The following is a 14,542-nucleotide window of genomic DNA, read 5'->3' as shown; positions in this document are numbered from 1 at the left end:
GATGGAAGGAGAGAGGGTTTTCATTACAATTTTAATGCCATGTCGGTTCTGGATCCATATGTCAGAATGAAGACATAACTCCTCCCGTAATCAAACCTGTAGCATAGAGGGTTCTAAGGTACATGAACTGGAAATTACAAATTGGTGTGATGAAATTCACACTTAAGACAGAATTACATAATGGCCAAAGACATAGGAGACACATTGGGGTGAAGGCTGGAGGACCAGTATGTCCCTTTAGACGTATAAATTCAAACATCAAACTAAAATAAAATTGAATAAATTCATGAGAATTCTCCAAATATGAAGCGGATGTGATTTTTGATCTACTGTGTTTTTTTATAGTGTCCACCTGCTCCACAGTTGAGTTCCGCTGTGCAGATGGGACTTGTATTCCAAGATCAGCACGCTGCAACGGAAACGCGGACTGTGCAGATGCTTCTGATGAGAAGGAATGCAGTAAGCACTACTACTTCCTTTTGTTTGCTCCTGTCGGAACACCTGTTGGCGCTGAATTGAACACGATCCAACTGTTTCCCAAACTTCTTCCAGAACTGATATGTAATGAACCCTGTTGTGCAGTGTAATTGCGTATTTACTTCTTTAATGATGTTAAGTTTTCTTGCCGCTGTGACCTACATAGAAGCCTCAGAATTTTTGCAAATGTGGTTTTAATTTCATTTGTATTCACATCCTAGATAATACAGATTGTACACATTTCTATAAACTTGGAGTGAAATCCACAGGATTCATAAGATGTAACTCTACCTCATTGTGTGTTCTGCCAAGTTGGATATGTGATGGATCTAATGACTGTGGAGACTATTCAGATGAATTAAAGTGCCCAGGTAATTTCCAAAAGAAAAAAAAAATATTTCTTGTCTCAATGATGTGAAAGTTAGCTACTCAAAGAGTGAATAGGTGAATTTGATACAGACCAGGGATAACCATCTTCTCTTCGAAAAATGTCACTAGATCTTTCTAAAGGAATTACAAACTGGTACAAAGGAAATACATACTAATGTTAGAATATACTTTTTTTAACATTTAGCTCTTCATTAGAACTTTTAAAATTGATGACTAAGGCATTAAAATGTGTAATCTGTAAGCTTTATCAGAACATTTGTAAACCTTGAAGGACCTACTTAAGAAAAAATAGGAGAAAGATACTCACTACTTACTGCTGACTTCACTTTGTGTTACACAGTTTTATGTTAGGCTAATGCAGGTCATACAACTTTGGAGGTGATAAATGGGGGCAACTATTTTATTATTGGATCATGGTCTGACAGATACATTTATATCTGCTTCTTTACCATCTCTGCTGACGAAATCTCTGAAGAACATCATTTAGCTTTTTAGAGTACTTCTCTAATAGTAATGACTGCTTCTAGATAAGGACAATGAAACTAAATAAAATCATTCAACACATTTACAAAAATAATGAAGTAGATACATGATCAATATGGCACCACTTAATATGGCCTCAAACTGCTGTTTGCTTACCTCATTCTACTAACACTGACTTGGGTCCAGGCTTTGTTAGCATTTAAATTTTTTTCAAAATGTTTTGAGAAGTGGTAATTGTGGTTATTCACACACTTTCTATAAACACATACTCTATTAAAAAATTCTCTTCATGAGAAGTCACGATTAATTACTTAGTAAGATCCTAATTTTTCTACTGAAAGGGGTGTAACACTATAATGTTGATTTTTTTATAAGATTTATTTATTATGTATACAGTGTTCGGCCTGCATGTAGATGGTTGTGAACCACCATGTGGCTGCTGGGAAGAGCAGTCCAGGCTCTTAACCTGTGAGCCATCTCTCCAACCCCTATAATGCTGATTTTACTTAAGACCTTCAATTTTTTTTTCACTTCCACAGCCCCCTCTGCTCCTTCCAACTCCTTTGTCGCCCACAATTCCCAACCATATTTCATGACCTCTGGCTCTGTAAATATTTCCACAAATATAAATACACACATGTATGTATATGTAAAAATAAATAAAACTTGCTATGTCTACTTAGTGTTGTTACCATTTTTAGGCAGATCATCCCTGGAGAAGAGTAGCCATTAATTACCTGTAGCTTTCCATCTAAGAATACGTTTGTTTTCTTCTATTTTTTTTTTAAATGCAGAAACATTTTTTCATACTATTGTATGTGCATTCCCCAACTTTTGTCAGATTCATCCCACCCTTCTACCTATATGACTTTGTTTTCTTTTTTCTCTCCCTCTCTTAAAAACAAAAATACATTTAAAAAAACACCCACAAATTTTGAAATAAAAAATCAAAACAAATAAACAAAAGACTGTTGAAAGAAAAAATGTGAAAACAAAGCAAAATTAAGCAAGTTCACAAAAATACCATTGAGTTCTTCTTCTGTTGGCAAACTATGTCTGGGCATCAGGTTTGGCCTGGTATGTGATAGATACAACCAGTGAGATTCCATTGGAGGAAAGTGATTTTCCCTTTGCCAGTGCATATTAAGTGTAGATAGCTTCTAGGTTAGGGATGGGTTCACATGAACACTTGCTACTCTCAGGGTGGGGGCCACATCTGGCTCAAACCTGTGGAGGTCTTAAGTGTGCTGCAAGTCTCTGTGAGTTCATGTGAGTATGAATACTGTTGTTTCTGGAAGACAGTGTTTTCTTGAAGTCATCCACAACCTCTGACTCCTACAGTATTTATTCTTTCTTTCCCAACTACATCCTTGATCCTTGAGGGGTGGGCTTTGGTGTAGATATCCCATTTATGACTCATTGTTACAGAGTCTTACTTTTCACACTGTCCACTTGTTGCTCTTCATTCTAATTCTCTTCTACTATAAAAAGAAACTTCTCTGATGGGGGTTGAATGAAACCCTGATTTACAGATCAAGCAGTATGTCAGTAGGAGTTATTTTATTGCTATGTCCATTTTGCAGAATAATAGTGTTAGGCCATCACTTATTTAGTCTCAGGTTCTTGGCCACCTTGTCAATACCTGGCATGGGTTCCATCAAGAAGGCCTTATTTCCAATCAAAAGGTGATTATTCACTCTCATAATGTTTGTGCCACTACTGTATCTGTCATATAGGCATGTCATAGTGTGAGGTTTTATATGATTTGCCTCATCCAATCAGCATGTCAACTGTTTTTGCCATTGTTAGGTACTGTTTAGACAACCATATTAATGAGATTTCATGGATTTGTCTTTCCTGTCATATATAAGAAACAGCTCAAGGCAGACTCCCTGGTCCTCTGACTGGTATAATTGTTCTGTCTCTTCTCCATCAGTCTTTTCCTGATCCTTAGATATAGGAGTTGAAATATACAGATATCAGAGCTGGGATCCCCACAGTAAGTTGTTTATTTTGCAGTTTGACCACGTGGGCTTTTCCATGTCTTCTTTGTCTGGTGCAAATAGAAGCTACATTGGTAATAGGTAAAAGAAACATTGTGCACATATCTGTGAATGTAAAGATGAGTACTTAGAAAGAATTGATGCTTGTAATGAGTCCTTTTCTGTATTGCCAGCCCCAAATGTCCATATGTAGACTTACTAATTATGAAAGTTTGCTCTTAGCTTAGGCTTGTCCCACTATCTCTTACTAGTTAAATTAAACTTAAAATTAATTTATTTTAATCTATGTGCTTCTACATGGCATGTGGCTTTTACCTTTCCTCCTACATGCCCTGCTTCCTCTGCATCTTGATAGTGACTCCCGCTTCTTCTATGTGTACTATCTGTCCCCAGAAGTCCTGTATAACCTCTTCCTGCCTAGCTATTGACCATTCAGCTCTTTATTAAACTGAACAACAGTAACACATCTTCACATGGTATAAAGGAGTATTCCACAACAGATATTGATTTAGGAAAGCTGCAGTATTATGTTCTCTATTGCACATTACCTTATAAGCCATGGGAAGATTTAAAGTACCAGGTATAAATTCTCTCCTTTTGAGCATGGCTTAAGTTCAATGAAATTGCTGTTACATACCACCATGGCTGTTATTATAATTTTGGGGACAACTTGATCAATATTTTGGTTTATAGGTTTCACAGATGCAATATTGACCACTTTTCCCCTTGGCAACTTGAAGAGCTCTCCCTGATACTATGTGAGAGAGCCAGGAAGAAGGAGTCTTTAAGATAAGCTCCACTTTGACATCTACAAGTCAAGTGTCCAAAGAATGTCTTCAGCAATGAGGACTTACCTTCAATTTCTGGGAGGCAACCTAAGCAGGAGTTGCATATAGTGTTTGGGGAGTCCTGGCATGGGAGCTTTGTGAGAAATTCTATGGACCTTGATTGGAGCATTGGGGGATTATCACCCCAAGTGGTACAATATGTATGTTTGCGTAGGTTTTGTGTATGTGAGTATGTGTGTGTGTGTGTGTGTGTGTGTGTGATTTTTGAGTAAGCATAAAACAATGATTCCAAATGAGTATTCCAAATAGTGTTATTTACCTCCTTTTTCCTCTCCTTCAGTATCTTCTCCCCTTTTCCCTCCTCAGTGAAAGATCCCACATTTCCCTAACTCCTCCTTCACAGACAGTTTACCCTATTCCCTTTACTGAAGCATTTCCTCCTCCTAGCAGTGATCTGCTTTTCTTTTTGTTTTCTGCATACATTCTTAAAGGTTATAAACTAAAATATAAAGATTTGGAGCTAGGAACTAAAATTAAGAAAGGATATGTGGTGTTTGTGTTTCTAGGTCTGGGTTACCATGCTCTTGGTAATATAATCATTTTCTCAATAGTATTTGACTGCTCCATGAGCATGACAGATTTTTCCATCATCTTCAATTGTTTTATTCAGATAGTTTACATTTTCATTTTAAGGTCTTTTACCACTTTTGTTAGTTTTATTAGTATATACTTGATTTTTAATGAGGATATTATAAAAAATATTGTAATATGTTCCTCAATCTCTATGACTTTGTGGAAAGGAGAGGGATTCATTTGCCGCTGATTCAGCGTTTTATTGCATCATGGCCAGAAATTATATATGGAGTTGCTCCAATTTTCTGAAATTGTCAAGATTTGTTTTGTGTCCTACGTTGTGGTCCATTTTAGAGAAGCTTTTTCTAAGTATTAATAAGTAGAATGCATTTCCTTTGGTCTTTGGGCAGAATATATATATACATATATATATATGATTATGTATCCATATATGTATGTTATGTCTATTTGATGTATAATTATCATTAATTTTTATTTTTCTGTATATTTTTGGCCAAATTAATAATCTGCTAGAGAAAGTAGAATATTCACATCATTTACTAGTTATATTTGCCTTTAGCTCCAGTAATGAACTTGTTATAAAATCAGGTATGACAGAGTTTGTTGCATATACATTTAGAATTTAATGCCTTTTGGATGAATTGATCCCGTCTTAGAATAAAGTTTCTATCATTGTCTTTTTGACTTGTTTTATGTTGAAGTTTATTTTGTTAGATATTAGGGAGTCAATGACATTTTACTTACTGGTCCCATTTGCTTAGGTTATTTCTTCTCATTCTTTGACTTTAAGGTGGTACCTATCAAAGCTGAGTTTCTTGTAGATAAAAAAAAATATGGAATCATGTTGAAGAATTTCTAAACAGTCTTATTAAATAAGAAAACACAGCCAAATACAGAGGTAATTGCCAGTGAGATCAGAGAACTAATGAAGAGCCTTATCTTACCACCTTGTCACCTTTGCTTCCACATAGAAAGTTTCTTCTTGTGTAACTTGTGTTTTTATTGCCTTTCCGTTCTGCTTTCTCATTGACTCTAAGCCCAGCCGTATGACTTCCTAGTCACTGCCTGTCTATACAGACATCCAGGTCTCCATGGTTGGTACTGGGATTAAAGGCATGTGTCACCATGCTTGGCTGTGTCCTTGACCACACAGAGACTCAGCCTGCCATGTGATCAGGGCATAGGCTGCCACTGCCTGATTTCTGTTTCTGGCTTGCTGACCATTGATCTCCAGGCAACTTTATTTATTAACATACAAATAAAATCACATTTCAGCACAATTAAAATATCACCACAGAGTTGTTTTCCATTCAGCTAGCCTGTATGTTCAGGATGGGAATTTAAGGCTACTGATATTCATGGGTGTTAATAAAAGGTCTGTGTTGATTGCAGTCATTTTGATATTTTTGCTTGTTTGTGTTCTTTGTGATGTTTTGTGTTTCAGTTATTATAGCATCCTTCATTTTTCTATAGTCCCTTGACTGTTATTATTCCTCTCCTTGTTCCCAATTACTGCTACTAGCATTCTCTGTAGGGATGGCTTAGTGAACATGGATTCTTTTTCCTGTTTATATCATGAAACATGTTTCTTTCTCCTTCAACTACCTGAGATAATTCTACTTGGTCCAGTTGTCTGGGTTGGCATACATTATTTTTTTAAAACTTGGAGTATGGTGCTTCAGGATCGTTGGCTTTTAAAGAGTCCATTGGGAAATCAACTGTTATTCTTAATGTGTTTTCCTTTATGTGACTTGTGGTTTTTCCCCAGGAGCATTCAATACTCTCTATGTGTTCTTTTTATTTGATGTTTTAACTATAAAATGTCATGAGAAATTGCTTTCCTTTTCCTGTCTAACTGATGTTGTATGATACATGAATTTGTGTAGTTGTGTCTCTCCTAAATTTGGGTAAATTTTCTTCCTGGCCTTTTGTCTTTTTCTTTCTTTCTTTTCTTCTTCTTTTCATTTCTTTTTTAATAAAGGATCTCATTGTGTAGCCCTAAATGGTCTTAGACTCTTTTGGTAGACCAGGATGGTCTCAAACACACAGACATCCACTTGCCTCTGTCTCCTGTTTTCTGGAATAAAGTTGTCTTCAATCATATCCAGTCTCAGGTATTCTTTTTCAAGATCTTGTCTGTGTTATTGTTCTCAGATTCTTTCCCTTTACCTATGTTTATAATTCAAATTTGATCTTTTCTTGGCATTCTAAAGTTCTTGCATATTCTTTTCAATTATTTTACTTGTCTTTTTTGCTGAAGTGGTTCAGTACCTCCAATTTATATTTGAGCCCTGCTATTCTAACTTCTACTTTATTGATTCTACTTGTAAAGCTTTCTTTGTTCATTTTCTATATGTTATAGAGCTTTTCCATTCCATCTTTCTCTCAGCTCGAGTTATTTTCAGTATTTCTATCTTTTCACTGAATGGTTTTTAAATTCTGAATTGTCACAGTCATTTCATTTAGCCTTATCTTTGTGTTTTCTGTAACATCACTTCTGTATTTATTATATCTTCTTTAATGTTTTTCATATTTTTATTTATAAAACTAAATAAACATCTGTATGTATGGATATTTTGCCTGCATGCATGTCTATATACCACCACATTTGTTCCTCTTGTTGAACATGTGTCTGATATGATATTCTTGCCTTCTTTATATTAGGCAGGTGCTAGACTTTTGTGAACAAAGCTAGGTCAGATGAAGCTTATGCAGCAAAAGTTGAAATGTAGCTAGGTCTACAAGTGTGAGCTTTGTGTGAGGGTAGCTGAGGGTCAGAAGACCTCAACAGGATACACTGGTGTGGAAGCTGCACTTCTTGAGATAGTTAAAGCTTTAGTTTTGAGGAAGTATAGCCACAGCTTTTGAGGATTAAAGAAACGTGTTTGGAGACACTTGACTATAGCTTATTACAGATATTTAGCCAGCTTAAAGGTTTTGCTATATTCTTATTCTTATTATCTTCTGTCATACATTATAACCCTACCAAAATTATGCCCTCTTCCACTGTTCCTTGTCCCTGTCCTCACCTCCCTTTCCCTCAGATCAAATCCTCCTCTATTTACTTTATAAAAAGGATAAATAAATAAAAAAAAGGCAGGTTTCTAGGCATATTTATCAAACATGGCCTAACAAGATAAAATAAGATTTGGCATCTCCCCTTCCCAACTCACAGCTGGATGCGGCGACCCAATAATAGGAAAGGGGTCCAAAAGGCAAACAAATGAGTCAGTACCTCCACCGCCACTGCCACCACACTCCACATACCCCCATTGTTTGGATTCCTACCAGAGTACCAAGGTACATAACCCATAAGGTATATGCTAAGGACCTAGCTCAGATCCATGCAGGGTCTATGTTTGTCTCTTCAGTTTCTGTGAACCCCTATGAACCCTGCTTAGTTGATTCTGTAAGAAGCATTCTCTTGGTGTCTTCAACTCCTCTGGCTCCTACAATCCTTTCTCCTTCCCTTCTGTGGTATTTCCCTGGATCCACCTGGAGTTTGGCTGTGGGTCTTTGCTTCTGCTCCCATTAGTTGCTGAGTGATGCACTTCTGATGATAATTAGAGCAGAACAGCACTAGATATCATTTCATTTCTTTGACTGTTTCTTTCTTTCTTTCCTTCTTTCTTTCTTTCTTTCCTTCTTTCTTTCTTTCTTTCTTTCTTTCTTTCTTTCTTTCTTTCTTTCTTTCTTTCTTTCTTTCTTCCTGTCATTCATATTTGATTCTATCCTGGTTATCTGCCATCCAGGCAGTGTTAAATGGGGGCTTCCTCTTGTGGCATGGGTCTCAAATTAATTATGGATTGGCCACTCACACAAGTTCTGCACTACCATTGCCCCAGCACATATTGTATACAGGACAGATTCTAAGTCAAATGTTTTGTAGCTTGGTTTATGTCTCAGTTCCACTGCTAGGAGCCTTACATGGTGATGATCATATGTGAGAATATGGCCAGGATGGGCTCTGTATCTCCCATTACTAGAAGACTTTACTAAGGTCACTCTTGCGGATTCCAGGGAGCTTCTACTACACAAGCTTTCTACATTGCTCCCAAAGTGTTCCCCAAATCCAGTCATGTTTCCCAGCGCTCTTGCCCTCCTTCTCTCCCAATCCTTGCCTGATCCCTCCTTTTCCTGTCCCCACCTGCTCCTAGTTCAACTGCAAAATCTATTTTATTTCCTTTCAGGGAGATCCAAGCTTCCTCCTTTAACTGTCCTTGTTATTGAGCCTCTCTGAATCTGTGGATTTTAGTATGATTATCCTTTTCTTAACAGCTAATGTCTATTTATAAGTAAGTACAAACCAGGTTTGTCTTTTGAGGTCTGGGTTACCTCACTCAAGATGATCATTTCTAGTTCCTTCTACTTGCCTGTAAATTTCATGTTGTAATTGTTTTTAACAGCTGAGTAATACAACATTGTGTAAGTGGACAACATTTTCTTTATCTATTCTTTAATTGAGGGACAGCTAGGTTTATTTCTAGTTCCTGGCTATTATGAATAAAATAACAATGAACATAGATGAGCAAGTGTGCTTGTTGTAAGAATAGAATGTACTTTGGGTATATGCCCAAGGATGGTGTAGCTGGATCTTGAGGTAGATGGATGCCAAATTTTCTGAGGAAATGCTATATTGATTTCCAGTGTCTGTACTAGTTTATACTCCCACCAGCAATGGAGGAGTGTTCCCACTGCCCTCCATCCTTGCCAGCATGAACTGCAACTTGTTTTTTAACTTTTAAATTTTATTTATTTTATTTTTAGTCTTAGCCATTCAGACAGGTTTAATAAGAAATCTCAAAGTGGTTTTGATTTGCATTTTCCTGATGCCTAAAAATGTTGAATATTTCCTTAAATGTTTCTCAGTCATTTGAGATTCTTCTGTTGAGAATTCTGTTTAGAAATGTATCTAATTTTCAATAGTGTTATTTGGTTTATTGATGTCTAGTTGCTTGAGCTCTTTGTATATTTTGAATATCAGTCCTCTATTGGATGTGGAGTTGGTAAAAAATCTTTTCCCATTTTGTAGGTTGTCATTTTTTCCTATTGACAGTACCCTTTGCCTTTACAGAAGCTTCTCAGTTTCATGAGATCCCATTTAATAACTGTTGTACTTATTTCCTATGATATTGGTGTTCTCTTCAGGAAGTTGTCTCCTGCACCAATGAGTTCAAAGCTATTCCCTACTTTCTTTTCATTTTGTTGTTGTTGTTGCTTTTTGTTTTTATTTTTGTTTTTTTTGAGACAGGGTTTCTCTATGTACCTTTGTGCCTTTCCTGGGACTCACTTGGTAGCCCAGGCTGGCCTCAAACTCACAAAGATCCACTTGGCTCGCCTTCTGAGTGCTGGGATTAAAGGCATGTGCCACCACCCTCCGACTCTTTTTTTAAATTATTTTTTGTTTGTTTGTTTATTTGTTTTCTGTTTTTGTTTTTTTGAGCCTACTTTCTTTTCTATGAGGTACAGTGTATCTGGTTTTACATTAAGGTCTTTGATCCACTTGAACTTGAGTTGTGTGCAAGGTGATAGATATGGATCAATTTGTATTCTTCTACATGTTGACATCCAGTTAGAGCAGCAACACTTGTTAAGGATGTTTTATTTTTTCCATTGTGTATTTCTGGCTTCTTTGCTAAAACTAAGGTGTCCATAGGTGTTTGGATTTCTGTCTGGGCCTTTGATTCAATTCCATTGATTAACCTGTCTATTTTTAAGTCAATACCCTGCAGCCATTCAGTCCCAAGTAAACATACAGAGGCTTATATTAATTATAAATGGTTTGGCCTACTGCTCAGGCTTATAACTAACAAGCAAGCATTATCCCACAGCATACTCAGAGATATTTCATATTATTTGTGTCCATTGTCAAGGTTTGTTGTTGGTCTTTCTGTCCTTTGTTATTTTTTTATGGTGGGGGCACTCAATTTTTTAAATTAATCTTGTAACCAGTCACTTCACTAAAGCAGTTTATAAGCTCTAGAAGTTCCATGGTAGAACTTTGGAGGTTGCTTATGAATGTTACCACATCATAGGAAAATAACCATACTTTGTCTTCTACCTTTCAAATTTGTATCCCCTTAATCTCCTTCAGTTGTCTTATTGCTCCCACTAGAACTTCAAATACTATATTGAGTAGATATGTGGAGAGTGTACACACTTATCTTGTTCCTGATTTTAGTGGAATTTCTTTGATTTTTTTTGCCATTTAATTTGATGTTGGCTATCATATAGATATAAAATGCCTTTGTTATATTTAGGTAAGTCCTTTGTGTCCATAATCTTTCCAAACTTTCATCATGAATGAGTGTTGGATTTTGTCAAAAGTTTTCTTCAGTACGTAATGAGATGATCATATTTTCTTTATTCTGTCAGTTTGTTTAAATGGTGTATTACATTGGCTGAGTTTTGTATGCTGGACCATCTCTGAATCTCTGAAATGAAGCCTACTTGATCATGGTGAATGATATTCTTGAATTCAGTTTGCAGGCATTTCTCTTGAGTATTTTATGTCTATGTTTATGGGGGGAATTGTTCTGTAATTCTCTTTCTTTGTTGAGTCTTTTTGTAGTTTGTGAATCAGAGTGACTATGGCCTAATAAAATGAACTTGGTAATATTCCTTCTGCTTATATTTTGTGGAATAATTTGAAGAGGATTGGCCTTAGTTTTTCTTTGACAGTCTTGTAAATTTTTCTGCTAAAACAACCAGGTCCTGAGCTTTTTTTTCTTAATAGAATTTTAGAGACTGCTTTTATTTCCTTAGGAGTTGTAGGTCTATTTAGATTATTTATTTGATTTTGGTTCAACTTTGATAAACGGTATCTATCAAGAAAATTACCCATTACTTTTAGATTTTCCAATTTTGTGTAATATACATTTTAAAAATATGACCTAATAATTCTTTGTATTTCTTAGATGTCTGTTGTGATATCCCCCCTTTCATTTCTAATTTTGTTAATTTGGATATTCTTTCTGTGTCCTGTAGTTAGTTTGGATAAGAGTTTTTCTCTCTTGTAGATTTTCTTAAAGAACCAATTCTTTGTTTCATTTATTCTTTGTATTATTCTCTTTGCTTTCATTTTATTGACTTCAGGCCTTAATTTGAGTATTTCCTGCCTTGTACTACTCTTGGATGAGCTTGTTTCCTTTTGTTCTAGAGGTATTAGGTGTGCCGTTAACTTGCTAGTATCAGATCTCTCCAATTTCTTGATGCAGGCACTTAGTGCTATGAACTTTCCTCTTTCACAAACACTGCTTTCAAAGTGTCCAATAAATTTGGGTATGTTGTGTATTCATTTTCATTGAAATCTAGGAAGTTTTTCTATATTTCTGCTGTTTCCTCGTAGTCATTTAGTAGAGAACTGTTTAGTTACCTTGGATTTATAGGATTTCTGTTTTTTCTGATGTTGTTGAAATCTAGTTTTAAAGCATAGTGGTCTGATAGGATTCAGTGGGGGTATTTTAATTTCCTTATAACTGTAGAGACTTCCTTCATGATTGAGTATGTGTTCGATTTTAGATAATGTTCTATGATGTGCTAATAAGGTATGTTGTTTTTCTTTAGGTAAAATGTTCTTTCGACACCTGTTGGGTCCATTTGGTTCATAATATCTGTTAGCTTCACTATTTCTGTGTGTTTCACTTGTCCATTGGTTAGGATGGGGTTCAGTCTTTTATTTTAAATGTTTTTGGGTCAGTGTGTGATTTAAACTGTAGTAGTGTTTCCTTGTGTTTGGGGCACAGTTACCAAAAATTGAAAGATTTTCTTGGTGGAACTTTCATTTAATGAGTACAAAGTGTCCTTCTTTATCTCTTTTAATCAACTTTGTTTTGAAGTCTCTTTTATCAGATATTAGAATGGCTCTACCAGCTTGTTTCTTAGGACTATTTGCTTTGAAAATCTTTTTTTTTTCAACCCTTTTGCTCTGAGGTGATGTCTGTCTTTAATCTTGAGGTGTGTTTCTTGAGGCAATTCTGGAAATGAAGTTAGGAGTTCAAACAGGAACTACAGAGGCAAGCTTCCACCAACAGAATACAAGAGGTAGAAGAGAGAATCTCATTCATAGAATATATGATAGGAGAAATTGATATATTGGTGAAAGAAAATGTTATATCTTAAAAAATAGATTCTTCAATGCAGCAGAAGGATAGATTCATATTTTTCATCTGTTAGTCTGGGTCTTTTTATTTGGGAATTGGGGCCATTGATATTAAGAGATATCAATAACTAATGATTGCTAATTCTTGTTATTTTGTTGTTTGTTTGTGAGTATGTGTGTGTGTTTACTTTCTTTTGGTTTTGTTGGTATGAGATTATTTATTTCCTGCATAAGTTTAGTTAACCTCTTTGGGTTGGATATTTCACTCTAGTATCTTTGGTAGGACAGATTTGTGGACAGATATTGTTTAAATTTTAAATTACAAATCTTCCATCAGCTATTCTGTATATTGGAAGTACCCTAGTAGAACAAGTTTTAGAAAAATTTTCAGTAGATAAAGCTACCCTAACCTGCTTCTTTAATTCCACTTTATCATTCCATTTATACTTTATCATGAAATATCTTATTTTCTGCATATATAGTAATTAAAATTTTTGTTGGTTATAGTAGTCTGGGCTGGCATCTGTGATCTCTTTGAGTCTGCAGGACATCTATTCAGACCCTTCTGGCTTTTAGAGACTCCAATGAGAAGTTAGGGTGTAAATCTTATAGGTCCACCTTTATATGTTAATTTGCTTTTTTCCCTTGCAGGTATTAATATTCTTTCATTGTTCCATATGTTTAGAGTTTTGACTACTATGTGGTGCAGAGAACTTCTTTTCTGCTCCAACCTATTTGGTGTACTCTAAGTTTCTTATACCTTTATAGGCATATCCTTTGCATTAGAGAAATTTTTTTCTATGATTTTGTAAAAAAAATTTCTGAGCCTTTGAGCTGCGATTCTTATCTTTCTATTCCTATTATTCTGAGGTATAGCAGGAATCTTCAAAGTTCTTATTAATAAAATCAAACCTGAGCCAGGTATTAGGGTGAACGCTGGAAGATCAGAGAAACAGAACAAGCCACAGCTTCCTCACCTTGCCAGTTCCTCAGCTGATCCTGTTTCCTCAGACTGGAAGCCTCTCAGTCCTCATCCAGAACTGGTCTCAGCTGAACTGCTGCTAGAAGCCTGAAAGCTTAACCAGCCAAATGCTGCTGGTTTCTGGCCCTCATGCCTTATATACCTTTCTGCCTTCTACCATCACTCCCTGGGATTAAAGGCATGAGTCACCATGCTTGGCTGTATCCTTGAACAGATGGATTTCTGCCTCTGGAATGCTAGGATTAAAGGCATGTGCTTCTACTACCTGTCCTCATGTTTAATATTGGAATGTTCTGTCTCTGACCCCAGATAAGTTTATTAGGATGCACAATGTTTCAGTGAATACAATACCACCACATTGAGGTTTGGTTTTGTCATAGTGTCCCAGATTTCCTGGATGTTTTGTGTCAGGAACTTTTTGGATTTAACATCTTTCTTGATCAATATATCAATTTCTTCTATCATAGATTTTATGTCTGAGATTCTGTCTTCCATCTCTTGTAATCTCTTGGTGAAGCTTGACTTTGTAGTTACTGTTCAAATTCCTAAATGTTTCATTTCCAGGATTCCATCAGTTTGTGTTTTCTTTATTGTGTCCATTTTCATTTTCAGGTCTTGAACATTCCTTAAACTATTTGATTGTTTTTTCTTTGTTTCCTTTAGGGGATTTATTTTTTTTTTTTGTGTGTGTGTGTGTTTTCCTGGATTCCTTTAAGGGATTTTT

General features: G+C 35.8%; 1 protein-coding gene across 7 annotated transcripts in view; it reads left to right on the top strand.

Annotated features, from left to right (window-relative positions):
- Positions 1-14,542, top strand: part of Lrp1b (LDL receptor related protein 1B) — a 1,919,409-nt gene that overhangs the window by 1,613,563 nt on the left and 291,304 nt on the right. For all 7 annotated transcript variants that reach the window (XM_036183000.1, XM_036183003.1, XM_036182999.1 and 4 more), the window contains 2 exons: positions 346-459; positions 699-848. In XM_036183000.1, coding sequence (XP_036038893.1) covers positions 346-459; positions 699-848 — 264 coding nt within the window. The remainder of the gene's footprint in view (positions 1-345; positions 460-698; positions 849-14,542) is intronic.

This window comes from Onychomys torridus, chromosome 4, assembly GCF_903995425.1.
Source record: "Onychomys torridus chromosome 4, mOncTor1.1, whole genome shotgun sequence".
Taxonomy (NCBI): domain Eukaryota; kingdom Metazoa; phylum Chordata; class Mammalia; order Rodentia; family Cricetidae; genus Onychomys; species Onychomys torridus.
This window is presented reverse-complemented; position numbering and strand designations above follow the sequence as displayed.